Below are 21,765 nucleotides of genomic sequence, written 5' to 3'. Positions count from 1 at the left end.
AAAGCCCTGAGATATATAAAATCTTGCATTTATGAAGGATACAAATTTAAATGTTTAATCATTGAACATTCTTTTTAATCAGCACTGACAAAATTGACATCATTTCAATAAAATAAAAAAGAAAATATGAATATTATTGATGTACCTAAATACTTTACAGACTTTTTAGCCAGTAAAAGAAGAAATTTCATCAATTTTCAGAATAAGAGGAGATTCTATATTATCAGTATTAATATCTGGTACACATTCAATACTAGTCATTCCATTTGTATTTTCATCATAGTCATAAGTCTCCAGTGATTCATAATATTCAGCCTCGCTAGATATAGCCCCAATGCTAGAAATCTCTGATATATCTTGACAAATTTGTTGGTGAGACATATGAATACTCTTACTCCTAAAATATTTCCCGCAAAGTGAACATTCATAGACTTTTTTACTTTTTATAGGGAAACTAGTATTCCTCTGATGAATTTTTTCATGATTATAAAGGTAGTTTTGTATGGCAAATGTTTTTCCACATGTTTTACATTCATATGGCCTTTCTGCTGAATGAAGAGCAACATGAGTTTTCAAATGAGCCATCTGATTAAATGTTTTGTTGCACTTATCACATTTATATGGCCTTTCTCCTGTATGTATCCTTCTGTGAATTAATAGACCATTATGTAAACGAAAACTCTTCTCACAATAATTACATTTGTATGGCTTTTCACCTGTATGCAGTCTCATATGTACCTTCATTTGACTTTTATCAACATATTTCTTACAAAATTCACACTTCTCAGTAATATATCTTTTCTCTGCTATCAGTTTTTTGGTCTTTTCATCTAAATTTTCCAAATCTTCCTCTGAATGCTGAATATAATGTGCATACAACCGAGAACTATAAAAAAACACCTCACCGCAAATTTGACAGGTAAAATTTTTTTCAGGATGAGCTTGCCTTTCATGCTGTTGGAGAAGAGGCCACCTCCTAAACTTGATCTTGCAGATATCACATTTATATTCACCTCTAATGTGCAGCCTGCAATGATAATCCAATTTAAGTTTTGTTTTGAAACCTCTCCCACAAACCTCACAACGAAAGTTTTTGTGTCCCTCATGGAATTTCATGTGCATTTTCAAATGGCCTTTTTGAACAAAGCCTGTTCCACATTCTAAACATTTATATGGCCTTTCCCCTGTATGAGTACGCAAGTGAGGTAAAAAGGTTTTCTTACGAACAACTTTACCACATATTTCACAAAGGATGCGTGGTTTATCTAAATGAACTTTGACATGGATCTTTAAATGTTTAAAAGTTGAAAAACTTTTATTACATTTGACACAAGTTGGGTCATTTTTATGGCTTCCTGTATGCTGATCTAATAAAAATTTTGACGAAAACTTTTCACTGCATATTCCACAAACATGTTCAGATGCAATATCACACTTTGATTTAGAACTCTGCAAAGTCACTTGCGAACTATCATTAGGATTTGATTCTTTTGTAATATCTTGAATTTCTGGTTTCCAGGAGTCTTTCTTTCTTGATTTAGGGCTATGGCCTCGATTAATGTGCCTCTCGTATAACATTTGACTAGGAAATTCTCTTTCGCAAACTGAGCATGTAAAGTGCTTCTTTATTTCATGTTTCATCATATGTAATTTAAAATATTTCTGTGAAGCAAAGTTCTTATTACAGAGCACACAGAAATCCAATTTTGGAGTATTATGGCCAACTAGGTGTGTTTTAAAAACAGTCTTAAGGTTATAGTGCTTCCCACAGACATGACATGTATATGGCTTACATGTAATGTCCTTTTTTATATATTTTTCCATGTCTTCATTTTCTATAGTTTCACTGTTTCCATTTCTTCCCTGAAAGTGATTATTTTCTACTTTATCTTCCTTATTTACAATATTACTTTTTACACTCAACTCTTCTGTTTTCTTCTCTCCTTTGTGTTTCAATTCATGGATTACAAGACAGCTTTTCAAGTAAAAACATTTTCCACAAAATTCACAGCAGAAATTTGATTTTTCTCGATGCTGCATGATTTGTATGTAAACAGGTAGGGCTACCAACAAGTCAACATGAGATATTTATACTCACTTAACTTGAACTTGATGAAAAATCTCTATTGCATACTTAAATTCTAGAGGCAATAAGCAAGCTCAACTCTTCACCTCACCTCCAGTAGTGCAATACCATTTGCCTACACCATCCACCATCCATTAAACAATTTATCCTGAAAAAAAAAATGCAATATATACAATTATAAACAGCTAAAAAAATTGCAAATAAAAACTATCCAATTACATTTAAAAGAAAATCTAGCAAATGTCACTAATTTTCTAGCCTTTGTATTTTCCTAACCATACATATCCAAATAATTTAATAAGAGTATGGCTCCAGCGAGGCAGTTTTAACTAACGGCAGATGGCAGGGAAGCCCAGCCCACTTGTCTGTTGACACTTACTTTTGACCTTAGGCCTAGAACTTATGGGGGTGGTTAACGTGATAAAAGCAACTTGAAGGACTCAGGTTTGTATAGTTAAGAAAAATCTAAATTAAATGAAAAATGTCTGATTAGTTCCTACACAAATATAAAACAATATTCTTATACAGAGCACTAATGATAACCCTTGGCTTGAAATTCTAGAATTCACATCATTGCATTTTTTAAGAGAACATCTGTTACATGTTTCAAATTTTTTTTTATAGAAAATAATTTGTTTTATAGCTAAAAAGTCCTTTTTATATATTTACGCAAGTGTGTCTGGTCTGGTAAGTATACCATTTCTGACATGGTTACCTATTTATATATTTATCCTAAAAAATTCCAGGGAAAGCAATTTACTTTAGTATCCCAATTAATTCCACCATTTTCTTTGATTTTCTGAAAAATAACTTATCGGTTTTCCTTAGCACTATACAGTAGTCATTCTAAAACAAATTTGGAGGTTATTTTTATTTTCCCAACTACATAAACCCGAGTCCTTTACACAGGGATAGATTATCAGTGAAGCTGGAGTATACTGTTATTAAACTTTTACAACGAGGTGTAAACATGTTGCCGGTAGTTACTGGCTGGAGTGGGGAAGTTCTGGCACCCTGCTTCCTCACTGATTGATTGATTGATTGATTTAAAGTTTTCAGGCATCCTGACATCTAAGGTCATTGATGCCGAAATAATTTATTTTATATAAAAATTAATAGAAAATTCAATTAAAACCATAAAAGTTGAGTGTCATTATAGAAGTTGAATAGTTTTCAGAAGACCTGCTTCTGAAATAAGGATTAAGGCTGGGCGAAAGTCTTTCCCCGTCGATACAGAATAGGGTTTTTCCTCCCTGAGGTATAGTAAAAACTCTGCTATAGTTGAAATAAGAGGCACTGGGAGGAGAGATACCTCGCCCATTATACCATCAACAATGGATAGACCACTTCAACTGGTGCACTGCAGTTGATGAGTTCCAGAGGTATCTTGACGTGTGTCTTGCAACTGGCTTTGAAAAGCCTCTCCTTTCAAGAGTTGCTGGATAACCTCCAGGCGTGAAAACGTACCAATGGAAAATCTTCACGGGTGGTTGTTTAACTATACCGGGAAGTGGGGGTAGTTTTCTCGGTGTCTCTACGAGCAGATGTAGAAGGTCAGGGAACCACTTTGCATGCTGCCACAGTGGAGCTATGAGGGTCATCAATTAGGTCTTGTGATGTCCTCATTTTGTTCAGTAGCCTCCTTACTGGGCAGAAGGGGGAGAACGCATGGACGTCCTTCCTGTCCCACGGATGTTGGAAGGCGTCCTGCCAGAACGCTAGTGGGTTTGGTACTGGAGAGCAATACACCGGAAATTTCCGGTTGAGGGATGTCGCCAACAGATCTATCATCAGTGAACCCCACAATGTCAAGACTTTGTTGGCTATCTGTTGATTTAAAGACCACTCAGAACCAACTATCTGAGTCGTCCTGCTCAGATTATCCGGCAGCACGTTCTTCTTGCCAGGGATGAAGCGGGATGTTAAAGTTACCGAGTTCGATTTCGTCCATTTGTGGGTTTCTATAGCTAGCTGGAATAGGAGCTGCAAAAAATTACCTCCTTGCTTGTTTATGTGAGCTACCCCCCTAGTGTTGTTGCTCATCAGCACTACGTGGTATCCTAGAAGGAGCCACTAGAAATGCTTGAAAGCCAGAAAAGCAGCTTTCATATCTAGGAGGTTGATGTGGCACCGCCTTTTGGCTTCGGAACAGAGCCTGGATGCCGTCAGGTGTAATAGATGAGGCCACCCCCCTTCTTTTGATGCATTCGTGAAGAGCATCAAATTCGGGGGAGGAGAGATTAGATCTATTCCATTGAGTAGGTTGGTGTCTAACACCCACCAGCTCAGGTCTTTCTTCTGCTTGGGACCCACTGGCACTAGAGTGCCTGGGGGGTCTCTGTGCTGAGACTAGAAGGTCTTCGGCTGCCACCGAAGTGACCGAATATAGAGACAGCCGTGTGAAACCAACTTCTCTAGGGAAGTTGGGTGTCCTAACAGCTTTTGCCATCAATGTGCTAGCAACTCGTCTCTCACAAGGAAGTCCTGGGATACCTCTTTCAGTCTCTTTGCTCGGTCCTTGGGACTTCTCCAGGTTTAACAGGATCCCCAGATCCTGACAAGAGGCAAGAAGTTTTTCTTGGTGGAGGAGAAGGTTCTCCCTCGAGTCTGCAAGAATCAGCCAATCGTCTAGATAATGAAGGGGACAAAAGCCGTTCTTGTGCACTCAGGTCGACACTAGAGTAAAGACTCTCGTGAACACCTGAGGAGCTGTGGACAGGTCGAAGCAGAGCACCTTGATCTCGTATATCTGTTCCTCTATCATAAAGTGCAGGTACTTCTTTGGTGACGGATGGATTGGGATCTGGAAGTAAGCATCTTTCAGGTCCAATGAGATCATAAAGTCGTCCGATCTGACAGCCTGTCTGACTGTTTGTGCCATCTCCATTTTGAACGGAGTCTATAGGACAAAATTGTTCAGGGCTGAGAGGTCTATAATGAGTCTCCAGCTTCCAGATGCCTTTTCTACTCAAAACAAGCAACTGTAAAAGGCTGGGGACCCTCCCGGGATCTCCTGAAGAGCATCCTTCTCTAGTATGGTCCTGACTTTGGCCTGTATGCCTGGTCCTTCGCTGATCCCTTCACACAGGACCTTGTGTTGATGGATTTGGAGGCGATAAAAGGGACGAGGTACTCCTTTCTCAATCAATGAAAGAGATAATATACAGTACCCCTTTCCTTATACGGAAGTTGGCCAGGGGTCGGTTCTGTAGTCCATCCACCTCTGTCATCTGTTTATCAGGCATCCCCCTAATGGTGGATTGGCCAAGGGATTGCCCTCCCTAATGTGGGCGTCCTCGCTGGGATTTCTCGTTGCCTTTCCCCTTCCTTCCTCTGGGACGAAAGGGAGACCTCGAGTCTTGCCATTTTGCCCGCGTGTTAGGAGTGCTCTTCTTCTGACAGCTTTGTGGTGTTGAGGAAGGCTGCCTTTGCTTTGGAGGTGCTAGTTGGTAGGAGTAAGAGGAGACAACTCGGAGGAAAGTGTCCTGGCTGACCCCTCTCCATCGGTCGGCTACACCGTCAATGTCATCCTAGTTAAACAGGAAGAGTCCATCCACTGGGGCATAACACAGCTTCATTGCCTCTTTTCGGCACCTGTTTCTGAAATCTTGAGACAATTGGATCTCGTCACTTCAAGACCCAGTTAACCCATTAGTTAACCACGTTTTCTGTTAAGAATTCGAGGGTCCTAGCACCCAAGAGAAGGAAAGCGAACAAAGACCTCATTCTTAACAAAATAACCAACTGTGCCCAACCAAGGGTCCAACCATGAAGCGGAATGCAAGGCAAACTTTGCAGCTCATTTCATAGTGGCCGTATCCACCGCAGAGAACTGAACTGGTAGCATTGTCAGTCGTTCCAAGTTAGACTATGTCAAGGATACGATCGTCGGATCCAGTGGGGAAGGGTCGCCTCCCCCCACCTCATAGTACTTTCTCTGCCTTACGTAAAGCGGAGGAAGTAACCTGCAGAAGTCCACTGACTGAAGAGAGTGAGAGGTACTCCCACTCGGGCATATGGTCTCTTCTTCGCTGCCTTAACACCCTTCCCCATAGTAGCGTTACCTTGGGTCTGGTGGTTCTTGGCACGCCTGAAAACTGATCCAGGACCATATCCTTTCCATCAGTTGGAATGTCATCAGGTTCTTCCATGTTATTCCCCTTTCCTGATGAACACCAGAACTTTCAAAAAGATTCGGTCACCATTTTTTGGTTCCAAACGGGTGACCTTCGGGCTGGAGGATACTGGGAGCGATCCATCAGAATGTTCTGAACCGTGGTCAAAATGTTCTCTCTCTCCCAAGCTAACATCATATGAACTCCGGAGTTACCTGTCGTACCGATCTCAAGCAAGATTGGTTTCGCATAGCGCTGAGTGCTTTGCTGTGCCGGCGAGGAAAGGGGACAGATAGAAACCTCCTTCCATCCTCATCATCCAGCTCCAAAATGTTGTGCTTTGATGGACTGGAGCGTAGCATGGACAAATCCATTGCCTTTCTGTGGAACCACCATGGGGGTACTACTGAGGGGAAGATCTTTCATCTCGCAAGCGAGAAGATCGATCAACATTTCTTCCTTGAAGATGAGGGAGCTGCTATTCAGAAGGGAGTGTTGAGTCGTCCTTCTTCGGAAGATCGGACTGATCAATGGTTAGAGGAGAACCTCCGGGTCGTTCAGTTAGTATCTCCTCCCTTTGGGCGAACCCGGCTAGAGGATCAACTCCCTGCACAACTTACAGAACGAAGCAGAAACCCATTCCCGAGATTACAAGGTCTCGTGACAAACCACTCTGAAGAGTGCTTGTCCTCAACTGCTCCTGTTCTCCCGGCAGAGCAGGGAGAGACGTTGGGGAGAGCAGGAGACGAGGTCTCAGTGCTTGTGTGCTTGCAACTCCTGTAACATCTCCTTTGACAGGGTACCCGTCAACCCTAAGGAGGGCCACAGCAGACATACAGCGTCGTCAGAGAGAGAGACCACGGCAAAGAGCTCCATCACTGCTCTGCTTGGGGGGGCGGCAACGGGAGAATTCACACGAGGTTGATCCAGAGTTACAGGGGCGCCATTCGTACTCGACCGTTACCTGGAGAAAGCCGGTGGGGGGAGAGTCAGGGAGGGACCAAGCCAGAGAAGAAAGACTGAGAGCCTTCTTCCATTTCGAAGCTAACCTCAAAGGGGAAGTCTCTCTTTTAGCCTTCCTCTTCTTACGTCTGCTAAATCTCAACCACTGGGAGGGCGACCACTCCCAACACATCATGAGGAGACCCCTGCATGCACGAGTGACTCTGACTCACAGGGCAGACTGTGAGCATCCGTCATGAAGGTGCTGTAACGAAGCCCTTCCAAGCCCGGACAAACCCACATGGCAATGGTCTTCACGGGCAAGCACACCTGCAAAAGAAAAAGATGGAAAGTTTAGCTTCAGCCAGTTGCATACGGTTAACAGGAGAGTGAGACATGTCTGCACTCTACCGAGCCAAATTAAAAAGTGACGGTAAGTCACCACTGCTGGTGGAAGCAGGAGGTAAACATACCTCTCGCTAGCCCCGCTAACTAGCGTTGAGAAGTTGAACCTTGTTAAACTTTTAGCTTTGGCTAGTTTTCAGCTTTGCCGAAATAATACCGCACCTTAAAGAGCAGAAGGTTTGTATTTTGCACCAGGACAAATACAAATTATATCCAATATGGCATTTGTTCTAGCACAAATACAAACCATCAATCTTAAGTGGGAGGAGGTCCCTATTCCAACTGGCTGGGAACTTATCCCAATTTACCAAAACTAGGACCCTTGTAAAAGGTGCAGAGTTCATGGTTCCTTATACCTCATGTACTGGCGGAATAACAATACCAGCAGGTCCATAGCCCGTGCAATACAGGGTGTGGAGCAGAAAATCCCTGTGTATTAACCTTGAGGCATATACATATCAATGAACAAAGTGACCTTTAAAAAGTAACAGAGTATATCGATAGATGAAAGTACACACAAAAAAAATGAATAATTATTAGAAAATTTCCCTAGTAAAGTTTTTTTGGGTATAAAAAGACAAATTTGTTAGTAAATTGTATTTCTTCTAACTATACAAACCTGAGTTCTTTACGTAGGAGAGATAATTCAGCGCAAGCTGGATAAGCCATAAAAACTTTCAAGCAATGAGTAAATGACCCTCCGCTAGTTAACGGAGATAGCAGGGGGTAGCCTGGCATGCCCGCTAAAAAACTCACACAGCAACTGAGCTCACTTTCGATTGCAGTCAGGACTTCTAAGGGGAAGGTGATGGTGGGACAAGTATGTGTGAAGAACTCACGTTTGTATAGTTTAGAAAAATACAAATTACATTCCAATTTGTTATTTGCTCCAAAATAAATACAGACCTTTGTTCATTACCTAGGAGACTTACCCTAATCTGAGCGGAAGTCCTTTTAAACTAGCTGAAGAACTTTGATTCAGGATAAAATATCTGAGCTCTTAGAGAGTGTGGGGAGAGTATCCTGACATCTCGAGAACCATTAGACTGTCAAAGCCAGAGGGTTAACAGACTGTGGAACCATAGTGAGTGAGTGGTAACTTGCAATGTGACTTTATCTAGGTAAGTATTAAGAATGGGTTGACACTCGTGTACACTGAAACCCAGACAAGACCCAATTCCCCTACGCTAGGAAATTGGGGAAAAACCAAAATACATAAATCATATATTCAAAGCAACTAAATGAAAAATGGGGCTTGCTTGCAGTCAGGAGGAGGCCAGCTTGTAGTCTTCAGATGCTGTGCCCCAAGGGAGGGGAAGATGAAGAAAGAAAAGGCCACTCATTCCTTTACATTCATCCAACACTAACAACGTTGTAACCTATGCCACCAACCAACTGCTAATAGTCCTATAAGTGAACTAAAGCAACTATACCACTTGTTGAGTGTCCACCACAGGGACTAGAGTAAACATATCTAGTGTCCTATGCGTTACTTCTTGCAGGCAGTTGACATTCAAATTGGTATGTCTCTTCCACCACCTGCTTGCAGTACCTGTGCCACAGAGACGTTCCTTCTGAACACCAGAGACGTACTTATGCCCTTGAAGTCATGAGAGCTGGATCATCTGCCCTGGAGATGCACAGTCAATGACCTGGTGAATCCAAGAGCAGAGTGTTCTTAGTAATTCTCCTTTTGACCATGCCCATGCTGATGAGAACAAGCTCTTCTTATTTGCTTCAAAAAGCACCTCAGCACTCTTATAGGGATTAGTAACAGATGACCAGGATCATCAGTTACTCCCCGAAAACTCGAAATCTGGAAGGGACCGACCCTAATGTCCGCTAAAGCCGAATTCTATGTCTTAACGATAAACTTAGGGACAAAGCTGGGAGTATCCTCCCCCCATCCCCTTGAATGGGCGATATCACAGGAGGGACAATACATGGTGGTCTAAATTCCAACTAAGGGTAAGTTAGCTCAAAACTTTGTATGAGCATGGATAATTCCACCAAAGAGGAAATATTAACCTCTTCCAGTCTAAAGACTTTGCTTAAGGCTGAGCGATAGCCTTTCACTGCTGAGACTGAGCAGAATTTTTCCTCTTGGAGATACAAGAAAAAAATTTGGCAATTTGGCCATGGCCTGAGTCACTGCCGCCCTGTCCCAGTTCGGATCCATGATCTTCGGATCCTTAGTCTCAGGGTAATCCTCATACCTTGAGACCCTGGGTGACAGGAGGTAGCGAGGCGTTAGTGGCACCCTCGCTAGGCTAGATCGCCTAAGGTCAGAAAGATCGCTAGATCCCTTAGAAGAATCCAGGGGAATGACGGGAACCACTGCCACTGCAGCTGGAGGATTGTTAGAAATTCCCGTCGCTTGTTTGAGCACTTTCACCACGTATTCAAACCAAGGTCCATCCTTGGCAAACAAGTTACCTGTTAGTTCAGTCTCCCTGTGTTCAGATGGTTCAGATTGCACTGGCCGAGGTAAGAAACAGGGGTGGGGAGAACGCCTCAACCCTCTCCCAGGTGAGCGCTCACAGGGTAACGACCTTGACGAGAGACTGGTTGGCGAGGCGAATCAGTGCACTCGCTCACCTCCAACCTCTCCTCAACTCTATGATGGTGATCGCCAGAGCGTGTAGGAACCTCGTCCACTTGACAAGAATCGGGTTTCCTCACTTCCAGGGGATAAGCTCTTCCATCTTCCTTGCTAAAAGGAAAGGCACGCGACGACGCATGAAGCCTCTCAGTCTTCGGTGACGATACGAGATCCTGTCCGAGAGGGTCAAGTAGCGGAACTCCCTTTACTCACCTGTTCTCCCGAAGTAGAAAGTTGCGGAGCTTTCCTTTACCTTAAGAAGTGACGAATGACAGGGGGCTAAGCGCTTGTGCTGCAGCAAGACTGGTAAAAACTTCGAACAGTTACCTGTCTGATCGATCTCATAAGAGATTGTTCTCATGAAACGCTGAGCGTTTCGCTGTGCCACGATGACGATGTGGGGGGCAGATGGAAACCTTCTACCTCCTTCGTCATACAGCTCAGAAAAGCTGTGCTCCGATGGACTGGAGCGTGATATAGACGAATCCAATACCTTTCGGTGGTACTCTCGCAGAGGGGACCCACTCAGAAGATCTTTCCCCTCGCAAGCATAAGGAATGATCCTCACCTCTCTCTCCAAATGGCGCATCGCCTTGCGGACGAGGGAGCTGCCTCTCAGAAGAGAGGGTTAGAGAAGATCTCTCCTCTCGCGAACGAGAAGATCAATCGACTTCTCCTTCCGATGGTGCATCGCTTCGTGAACAAGGGAGCTGCCACTCAGAAAGTTGTGTCGCTTCGTCTGTCCTTGGAAGGTCAGACTGCACAACACTGGAAGGAGAATCTTCCAGTTGCCCAAGTTGCTTATCCTTCCATCGGGCAAGCCCAGGAAGAGGATCAGCTTCCTGAACAACCTCTGGAACAAAGGCGAAGCTTGTTCCTGAGACCCAAGGGTCTCTGGACAAGTCACCCTGAGGAATGCTTGTGAACAAAGGCGAAGCTTGTTCCTGAGACCCGAGGGTCTCTGAACAAGACACTCCGAGGAGTGCTTGTCCTCAATTGCTCTTGTCCTCCTACTGAAGCAAGGGGGACGACAAGTAGAACAGAAGGAGAGGACTCAGCGCTCAAGTGCGCACGCACACCCAAACAAAGGACCTCCTGTAGCTTCTCCTTTGACAGAGGACCCATCAACCACAAGGATGGCCACAGCAGACAAACCGCATTGTCTGGGAGAGACTCCCCTGTGCAGGACTCCCTTACTGCCCCTCTAGGGGAGGCAATGGGAGGAGACCCCGCATGAGGTTGTCCCGGCGTTATCAAGACTTCACTCGTACTCGATCATTCCCCTGAAAAAGCCGGTCGGGTAGAGTCAGGATGGAGAGATCAAGTCGCAGGAAAAAGAAGTCGGTCTTCATTCCTTTTGAGGCAGACCTCGAAGGGGAAGAATTCATCTTAGACTTCTTCTTCTTCCGCCTACCAAACCTCAACCACTGGGAGGACAACTACTCCTCGCACCTTAGTGTATGAGTGACCTCGGCACAAAGGGCAGAGAATGTGAGGATCCGTCTCCTCCGAAAACATGAAGATGCGCCCTTCAAAACCCGGACAAACTCGCATGGATGGACCTCACAGGCAAGCACACCCGAGAAAAGGAAAGAAATTAGTTTCAGATAGTTTAGGTAACAGGAGAGTGAAACAGGTCTACAGTCTACCGAGCCGAATTAAAAGAGTGATGGTTAGTCACCAGTACTGGTGGGACCGAGAGGTTAACATACCTCCGCTAACTAGCGGTGGGTAGTTAAACCCTGTTTAACCTTCAGTTATTATTATTATTACTAGCCAAGCTATAACCCTAGTTAGACAAGCAGGATGCTATAGCCCTAAGGACTCCAACAGGGTAAAATAACACAGTGAGGAAAGGAAACATTATGTTAAGTTAGGTTGAGTTAGGTTAGGTTATTTTAGGTCATGTTGTAACCTTGTTTGGGGGTGTATGTATAATGATCTCCAAGCCCCATAACTCTCTTATTGTATTTCTAATGCTATCGCAAATATGTATAGAATAAAAACTGTTCATAATATTCTAAATACCCCCATAAAGCCTCAAAATTGCTTGAAATTTATAAGCCGAATGAGCTTTTTCTCGTGGCATGCACTTTCTCCTATACTTCATAGAATTCACTGTAGATGACGGTTTGATCAATTCAGCAGCGCTTTAGTGGCAGAATACTGAATTAATCAGCGAGCGTGGTAATTTAACCCAATCAGACCCAGCTTGACCCAGGAAACTGACAGAGGGTTTTTTTTCATCTAATTAGAATTCAATACTTTCAAAATTTAAACAGGGTATTCAGAGCATCAAGCGTGGGTCAGAGATGCCCGTTCTTACCAGCCGACGCGTAAAAATGGCAACGTTAAACTCCAAGACTTACGATGTTCGACCTGATACAAATGTTTTTTCTATAACTTGAACAATCCAAAATTGGCGCGGGTTATGAACTTCTCCCAACAAAGAGAGTTTACGTATTTTTTAGTATAAAATAGTAATTCTGTGTGATTATTCCAGCATTAGTTCCAAGTGTAGTATTGGTGACGCGTTATATTTATGTATTATAAGTGCTCTTTAAATCATTTGTGCCTAAGGAAGATTCCCAAGAAAGTTTTTAAAAAAATCCAAATTTTACATGTGTACGGTACCCCAGAACATACGCCGGTCAATCTCATCTACCGCAATAAAAAAAGAAAGTTGTTCCTTTGGAAGATGATGATGCTATCCAAAGGGGAGAATGTAGTTTGTTAGAATAAGCTGCTTAAACTTCCTTATTACTTGTAAAATTTATTTCTTTAATATAATATGATTTTGTGTTACCTTGCCAGGAGGGAAGCTGGTTGGGAAGCAAACAGAGTTGACACTTTGGGTAAGCTAAGAATGTGACAGTCCAAGGGGGTTCCTGGTAGATAAGTAAATGGGTCGTAGGTTAGGTAAGCTGGGGAAGTTTGGGATAGGTGGTGATCATAAGTAGGAATTATGTTATTTTGATAACAAAATAAATTTTTGAATATACTTACCCGGTGATTATATAGCTGCAACTCTGTTGCCCGACAGACAACTCTACGGTAAAAACTCGCCAGCGATCGCTACACAGGTTGCGGGTGTGCCCAACAGCGCCATCTGTCGTACAGATACCCAGTACTCAATGTAAACAAAGACTCAATTTTCTCCTCGTCCCACTGCGTCTCTATTGGGGAGGAAGGGAGGGTCCTTTAATTTATAATCACCGGGTAAGTATATTGAAAAATTTATTTTATTATCAGAATAACATTTTTCAATATTTAACTTAGCCGGTGATTATATAGCTGATTCACACCCAGGGGGGTGGGTAGAGACCAGCAATATATGTTTACACTTTTATGAGCTAAGAGTTTTTATTTCATTTTAGAAGTTATCAAAATAACAAAAACAAAATAAATAGGTACCTGGTAAGGAAGTCGACTTGAACAATTACTCTGCCTTTTAAGTACGTCTTCCTTACGGAGCCTCGCGATCCTCTTAGGATGCTGATCGACCCCTAGGATCTGAAGTATCAAGGGTTGCAACCCATACAACAGGACCTCATCAAAACCCCTAATCTAGGCGCTCTCAAGAAATGACTTTGACCACCCGCCAAATCAATCCGGATGCGAAAGGCTTCTTAGCCTTCCGGACAACCCAGAAAACAACCATAAAAACATTTCAAGAGAAAGATTAAAAGGGTATGGAATTAGGGAATTGTAGTGGTTGAGCCCTCACCCACTACTGCACTCGCTGCTACGAATGGTCCCAGTGTGTAGCAGTTCTTGTAAAGAGACTGGACATCTTTCAAGTAAAATGACGCGAACACTGACTTGCTTCTCCAATAGGTTGCGTCCATTATACTTTGCAGAGATATATTTTGCTTAAAGGCCACGGAAGTTGTTACAGCTCTAACTTCGTGCGTCTTCACCTTAAGCAAAGTTCGGTCTTCCTCACTCAGATGTGAATGAGCTTCTCGTATTAACAATCTGATAAAGTCTGACCAAGCATTCTTTGACAAAAGCAAGGATGGTTTCTTAACTGAACACCATAAAGCTTCAGATTGGCCTTGTAAAGGTTTAGTACGCTTTAAATAGAACTTAAGAGCTCTAACAGGGCATAAGACTCTTTCTAGTTCATTGCCTACGATCTCCGATAAGCTGGGGATATCGAAAGATTTAGGCCAAGGCCGAGAAGGCAGCTCATTTTTGGCTAGAAAACCAAGTTGTAGCGAACAAGTGGCTTTTTCTGACGAAAATCCTATGTTCTTGCTGAAGGCATGAATCTCACTGACTCTTTTAGCCGAGGCTAAGCATACCAGGAAAAGAGTCTTAAGAGTGAGATCTTTCAGGGAGGCTGATTGTAACGGCTCCAACCTGTCTGACATGAAGAATCTTAGTACCACGTCTAAATTCCATCCAGGGGTAGCCAAATGACGCTTCTTGGTGGTCTCAAAAGACTTAAGGAGGTCTTGCAGATCTTTATGTTTGGAAAGATCTAAGCCTCTATGCCGGAAGACCGATGCCAACATGCTTCTGTAGCCCTTGATAGTGGGAGCTGAAAGAGATCGTCCTTTTCTCAGGTATAAGAGAAAAACAGCTATTTGAGCTACAGAGGTACTGGTCGAGGATACAGAAACTGACTTGCACCAGTCTCGGAAGACTTCCCACTTCGATTGGTAGACTCTAATGGAAGAAGCTCTCCTTGCTCTAGCAATCGCACTGGCTGCTTCCTTCGAAAAGCCTCTAGCTCTCGAGAGTCTTTCGATAGTCTGAAGGCAGTCAGACGAAGAGCGTGGAGGCTTTGGAGTACCTTCTTTACGTGTGGCTGACGTAGAAGGTCTACCCTTAGAGGAAGACTACTGGGAACGTCTATTAACCATCGAAGTATCTCGGTGAACCATTCTCTCGCGGGCCAGAGGGAAGCAACTAACGTCAACCTTGTCCCTTCGTGAGAGGCGAACTTCTGCAGTACCTTGTTGACAATCTTGAACAGTGGGAATGCGTAGAGATCCAGATGTGACCAATCTAGGAGGAAAGCATCTATATGTATTGCTGCTGGGTCCGGGACTGGAGAGCAATAGATTGGAAGCCTCTTGGTCAGCGAGGTTGCAAAGAGATCTATGGATGGTTTTACCCCAAGTGGCCCAAAGTCTCTTGCACACATCCTTGTGGAGGGTCCATTCGGTTGGAATTACTTGCCCTTTCCGACTGAGACAATCTGCTATGACGTTCAAGTCGCCTTGGATGAACCTCGTTACTAGGGAGATGTCTTGACCTTTTGACCAGATGAGCAGGTCCCTTGCGATCTCGTACAACGTCAGTGAGTGGGTACCTCCTTGTTTGGAGATGTACGCCAAGGCCGTGGTGATGTCCGAGTTAACTTCCACCACTTTGCCTCGAAGGAGAGACTTGAAGCTTTTCAAGGCCAGATGTACTGCCAACAGCTCCTTGCAGTTGATATGCATGCTCCTCTGACTCGAGTTCCACAGTCCTGAGCATTCCCGACCGTCTAGTGTCGCGCCCCAGCCCACGTCCGATGCGTCCGAGAAGAGAACGTGGTTGGGAGTCTGAACAGCCAGGGGAAGACCCTCTCTTAGGTTGATATTGTCCTTCCACCAAGTCAGACAAGACTTTATCTTTTCGGAAACCGGGATCGAGACCGCTTCTAGCGTCTTGTCCTTTTTCCAGTGAAAAGCTAGATGGTATTGAAGAGGACGGAGGTGTAGTCTTCCTAGTGACACAAATTGTTCCACGGATGACAGCGTCCCTACCAGACTCATCTACAGCCTGACTGAGCAGCGTTCCTTCTTCAGCATCTTCTGGATGGATAGCAGGGCTTGATCTATTCTGGGGGCTGATCGTCTTGTTGTTCAGCAACGTCCTCATCAGAGGGTTCCTCATCCGAAAACTGATGAGGAAACGGCAACGGAGTGGGCAACGTCTGGCTCGCTGAGTCCGGTCGCACTGGTGGATGCATGACGGAGCCGGACGCAACATCATGGACTGCTGCACAGTCTGTGAACTGTCAACAACCATGGGTGCGCGAGGAAGCACAGCGTCAACCCGAGACTGTCTAGACCGTCTGGGTTGTGCAGTCAACACCCTACCGGGTTGCTGAGGTTGACGCACTGCGTCAAAACAAGTCACCTCTGCTGGTTGTTGAACGTCCTGAACGTCAACAACCACCTCCGAGCGTCGCTTAACGTCAACGTGCGGCTGGCAACCCACACTGGGTCGCATCGGTGGAACCACCTCAACTGGCAGACGCGAGTAGGTTACCTCAGCGTCAACAGGGCGCACAACCGACCGGTTGGAAGGTTGTTGGCCAGAAGGTTCGGTAGCAACCTTCTCCGCATTAAAGTCCTCTATCAAGGACGCAAGCTTGGACTGCATGTCTTGCAGCAAAGCCCATTTAGGGTCTACGGGAGCAGGTGTGGCAACAGACGGGGTTAGCGACTGAGGCGGTACCGCTTACCATCCCTGAAAGCCTTGTTATGCATGACATAATTGTACAGCAAAACTTCAAAGGCTCGAAAACAGCTGTGAAGTTGACCTGTAAACAACTTGGAGCGTCTCCTGGCCAGGCGCCAGGGAGAGTCTACGAGAATTGAGAAGTCTATCTGGGCAGAGGCATGAACTCCCAAGCCGAGAACTTCTCTCGTGTCATATCAGACTCTCGCTCTATAAACCAGTTTAAAAGAAGGGAAAGCAAAGGCTGTATCCCCCAAACTCCTCCTGGTGAAAAACCAGTCGCCTAGCCAACGTAAAGCTCTCTAGGAGAGCGAGAGAGCACTAGCTTAAAAACAACGGCTTCGAAGTAGCTAGGCCTAGTGTAAGCTCTGACGTTTAGGCGAACGAGGAGCAGCAGTTACAAAAAGATCCGGACAAAGATCCTTAAAAAAAATCATCATGATTTAATTAAAGTCCATAGGAGGCTAAGCAGCTTAAGGCTCCTCTCCATCTGACAGAGTCCTCAAGGGAATATCAGTAGGAGGGGGAACAGCAACTTCCTCATCTACAGGAACCTTGTCCGATAAAAGCTGAGTCTCAAGCAAGGGAGAGACCTACCGTGGTGGCAATGCTTTACAAGCAGAGTCCACACTCACTGGTGCATTAGTAGCGGACCAGAACGCAACGTCATGTAACTGCTTGACAGTCTGAGAACTGTCAACAACTGAACTGTCAACCACAACAGGTGCGTGAGGACGCACAGCATCCACTCGAGACTGCTTTGACTGCCTAGACTGAGCAGTCAAAACAACTCTAGAATGCGGAGGTTGACGCACAGCGTCAAAACAAGTCAACTCCGATTGTTAGTGAACGTCTTGAACGTCAACAGGAGCATCAGCAAGTGGCCTAACGTCCAAATGTGGCCGAAAAAACCACACGAGACTGCATCGAGTGTGGTTCTAAACAACCTGACTGACGTGACTATGCTACGCCAACGTCAACAGAAAGCACAAAGGAACGTTAGGTTGGCTGAAAGCCAGGATATCGATGAGATAAACGGCTAGACTCAACGGACTAATCGGCAGAATAGTCTTCCATAAGGGAGGCAAGCATATACTGCATGTCTTGCCATACAACCCATTAAGGATCAACAGAAATGGTTGTGGTAAGAGACGAGGGTAACGTCTGTGACCGCAACACTTTGCCAACAAAAAAAAAAGACTCTCGGAGTCTGTGTTACGCTTTTGTTAGGCGGCGAGCAGTTATCCGATGACTGCATAGCGTCAGAGCTGTCCTAATGGTTGTAACCAGGACGCTGGACCTGTCCTGAAAGGACTGACTTTCGCTTAAGGGCTTCGAAACCTTGTGACAGGTTTCTTATGCGAAAAGCCTTCGGATGACGAGGAGAAACAACGTCTCTCTCGTCTTATGGTAGGGGAGATCTTGGTAAGATACACCCGATACCATAGAGGGAAAACGTCTGTTCGTTGATCAAGGCCTCTCGAACCCATAAGTCGTTTGACATTACTTCTCCCCTGGGCTTGGGAGCATGCAAGAGGTCCCGGACTAGGTGAACGACAGGCACGAACAGACGAACCCTCGGACGCAACACTGTAACACTTTGCGCATATCACTTTATCACTTCGATTTTCTGTTTTGCACTTATTTCACTGAAATCGAAACTTTTACTGATTTCTACCTGAAACACGCAATTCTACCCTTCATTAAAAGGTAGTAATTGCGAAATCAGTCGTATAATGCAAGCTCATTAATACCAGCAAAAAACAGAAAACATATTTTAAGATAAAAAAATCAGTGGCTGGGAAAGAGACTAAACACTAGTTTATATAACTACGTTTTCAATCTCTCACCGCACATAGCCTGGGGACGAGAATAAAAAACTAAAAACGTTTTATCCTTCCTCCCCGTACAGCGACTAGGGACGAGAGTAACTCGAGAACAACGTTACCCGCTTGAACGGAACGTTTTCTCTCCTCTCTCTCCCTCCGTCTCTATCTCTCTCTCTCTTTCTCTCTTGATTTCGCACCTAAGAGAAGAGCCCAATTATATCTCGTCAAAAAAACATGTTATTTGACTAAAGGAAAAAACTGAAAGGTTTTTCAAATAAAAAGTTCCTATAAAATAGAATTTAAAACATTTAAGCTAAGAAAGAATGAACAAAACGTCAGAATCGATTTACTCTTACTGCAAAGTGAAACCGTGATACACTCTCTCTCTATCGTAACGATAGAGCGCATGTTGAACGTCCTGAACGTCAACAACTGCGTAGCATAAATAAACTAAACGTTAGTTCATCTTTGAAAACAGTACGAAGACTATCAAAGAAATTCTTTCATAAAATATTACATTTAAAAAGTTTTAAATCCTTAGCTCTTTAAAAGCTAATTACGATATAAAGGGCTCAACGTTGATTAACTTCGGTTTCCAAGTTAGGACCGCCTACTCTCAGGAAAGGTCTATATAAACAAAACATTAAAATTATTTTTATATGTTTATAATGAATGGAAAGTTAATCGAAGAGGCCTAATAAAGGCGGAGAGATATAAAATATATAGAGGAAAATCTATAACGTGATAAGATAATTACTAAATGCCTAAACACACTTCCGTCTAAGGGAAGGGTCGGCCATTTAAAAGTGAAAGAAAGTCCATACTCTCTTTGTCACCCTAATTAAATCTATCCAAAACGAGTTCAAGATTTAAGATGAAGATAAAACACCTGCATAGCGAAAGCTCAAAACTAGAATAAAGTACTTCACCAATTAGTTGTGAAAAAAAAAATCCAGTTTAGCAACAGCGAGTAAGTACGTCTTGTAGATAGCTCGACAGAGAGAAAATTGAGTCTTTGTTTACATTGAGTACTGGGTATCTGTACGACAGATGGCGCTGTTGGGCACACCCGCAACCTGTGTAGCGATCGCTGGCGAGTTTTTACCGTAGAGTTGTCTGTCGGGCAACAGAGTTGCAGCTATATAATCACCGGCTAAGTTAAATATTGAAAATTGCAGTATGACACCCACAACTATGAACGACTAGAAAAAGGAAAGAAAATTCCTATTTTTTTTATACATGAGGGAGGCACTGGTTGTCAATGTACAAAGGCTTCAAATATGGTTTTTCCCTCATACCTTCTAGATTATAAAATGTGCATTATTTGTAAAACACAGGTTTCTGCCCAATATCAGAATCATCCAAATTACCTATAAATAGAACAAGGAAACCTTATATGGCACCAGCCACCCATTGAGATACTACCACTAGAGTTATGGGGTTCCTTGACTGGCCAGACAGTACTACATTGGATCCTCCTCTCTAGTTACGGTTCATTTTCCCTTTGCCTACACATACCCCGAATAGTCTGGCCTATTCTTTACATATTCTCCTCTGTCCTCATGCATCCAACAACACTGAGATTACAAAACAGTTCTTCTTCATCTACAGGGTTACTCCGCTGTAATTGTTCCGCGGCCACTTTCCTCTTGGTAACGGTATAAGAGACTCTTTAGCTATAGTAAGCAGCTCCTCTAGGAGAAGGACACTCGAAAATCAAACCATTATTCTCTAGTCTTGGGTTGTGCCATAAGCCTCTGTACCATGGTCTTCCACTGTCTTGGGTTAGAGTTCTCTTGCTTGAGGGTCCATTTGGGCACACTATTCTAAATTTTTTCTCTTCCTCTTTGTTTTGTTAAAGTTTGTATAGCAAATATTTTATTTAATATTGTTCCTGTTCTTAAATTATTTCATTTTTCCTTGTTTCCTTTCCCCACGGGGCTATTTTCCCTGTTAAAGCCCCTGGACTTATAGCATCCTACTTTTCCAACTAGGGTTGTAGCTTAGCAAGTAATAAGAGTATTATATATTTACCATAATAATAAGGGGGTGTATGTATGATAGCGGCCACCTGAACATATATCTAACTTAAAATATGGCAGTGTTAGGGGGGGGGAGGATCGCAGGGGGACGTTAGGTAAGTAGGTAAGGACACGGCTTGTAGGTTAGGTTAGGGGTGAAAGTTTAGGTTAGTTGATGTCCATTTTTAATCAACCCGTGAGGAACTGGCCAGTGATATACAAAGGCTCTCAATAATAATAATAATAATAATACTAATAATAACAGATATTGACTTAGGAACATCTATTTTTGGCCGAGATAATAAATATGGACATGGGCTAAGCTAGATTAAGCCAACCCCTGGCTGTTGGCTAACTTGGCACATACAAGCAGACTTCAAATATAACTTAACAAAACTAATGTTTCTCACCTCAAAATGAGTCATCGAATTTGGAGGCCAATTTCTATAAGTCTAGATTAAAACCATCAATATCAAGATATTCTTTCGATTTAAATGCGGAGCATGACGACATTGGAAGTCGAATTACAATGTTTACATTGACACACCTGAGAGTTGAGACAGCCTGAGCTGAACAGCTGGAATTGGAGATATCACGTGAATTAGGTCCGCCATCTTTGTTAGCCTTAGCTAAATAGTTATGATTATTATTATTATTATTATTATTATTATTATTATTATTATTATTATTAGCCAAGCTACAACCTTTGTTGGAAAAGCAAGATGCTATAAGCCCAAGGGCGCCAATAGGGAAAAATAGCCCAGTGAGGAAAGGGAATAAATAAATGATGAGAAAAAACTAATAAATCTTTCTAAAAACAGTAACAACGTGGAAATTCATTTGATAGAATTCCATTGACATTAACTTTGCACTTGCTATGCTAATGAACAGAATCAATCAAGTTTACACATTTATGAGAAATTCTATAATAACGCAGGACTCTCCACAAAATTGGCCGGTGCACACTATCAAAGGCTTTTTCATAGTCCATAAAGGCCATAAAAAAGATTTTTATATTCTGTGCATTGCTGTACTTGTCTCAAAATCAAAATTTGGTTAGTGCAATTTCTACTTTTTCTAAATCCTGCTTGTTCATCTCTCAGCTTTTCATCAATCTATCTCTCTCTCTCTCTCTCTCTCTCTCTCTCTCTCTCTCTCTCTCTCCTCTCTCTCTCTCTCTCTCTCTCTCTCTCTCTCTCTCTCTCTCTCTTCTCTCTCTCTCTCTCTCTCTCTCTCTCTAGAATAAGCATACTATATATTTCCATAACAAATGACGCAAGTGTTATGCCTCTGTAATTATTGC

The 21,765-nt window shown here is 43.3% G+C and overlaps 1 protein-coding gene across 2 annotated transcripts; it reads right to left on the bottom strand.

Annotated features, from left to right (window-relative positions):
- Positions 1–53: 53 nt before the first annotated feature.
- LOC137625914 (zinc finger protein 888-like) lies at positions 54–21,033 on the bottom strand. 2 transcript variants are annotated; one of them, XM_068356899.1, is made up of 2 exons: positions 21,010–21,033; positions 54–2,234 (listed from the first exon to the last, which is right to left on the bottom strand). In XM_068356899.1, exon 2 carries the CDS (start codon positions 2,038–2,040, stop codon positions 166–168), a length of 1,875 nt encoding a protein of 624 aa, XP_068213000.1. In that variant the 5' UTR covers positions 2,041–2,234; positions 21,010–21,033; the 3' UTR covers positions 54–165. The 2 variants fall into 2 exon arrangements, with proteins under 2 accessions (XP_068213000.1, XP_068212999.1); XM_068356898.1 differs by having other exon boundaries at positions 20,873–21,012.
- Positions 21,034–21,765: the final 732 nt, after the last annotated feature.

This window comes from Palaemon carinicauda, chromosome 33 (genome assembly GCF_036898095.1).
Source record: "Palaemon carinicauda isolate YSFRI2023 chromosome 33, ASM3689809v2, whole genome shotgun sequence".
Classification (NCBI taxonomy): domain Eukaryota; kingdom Metazoa; phylum Arthropoda; class Malacostraca; order Decapoda; family Palaemonidae; genus Palaemon; species Palaemon carinicauda.
The sequence above is the reverse complement of the archived record's forward strand: the minus strand, read 5'-3'. Positions and strand labels throughout refer to the sequence as shown.

What these genes read in the sequence shown, in the direction of transcription:
- LOC137625914 (XM_068356899.1), bottom strand. Translation starts at nt 2,040, where the DNA reads ATGCAGCATCGAGAAAAATCAAATTTCTGCTGTGAATTTTGTGGAAAA.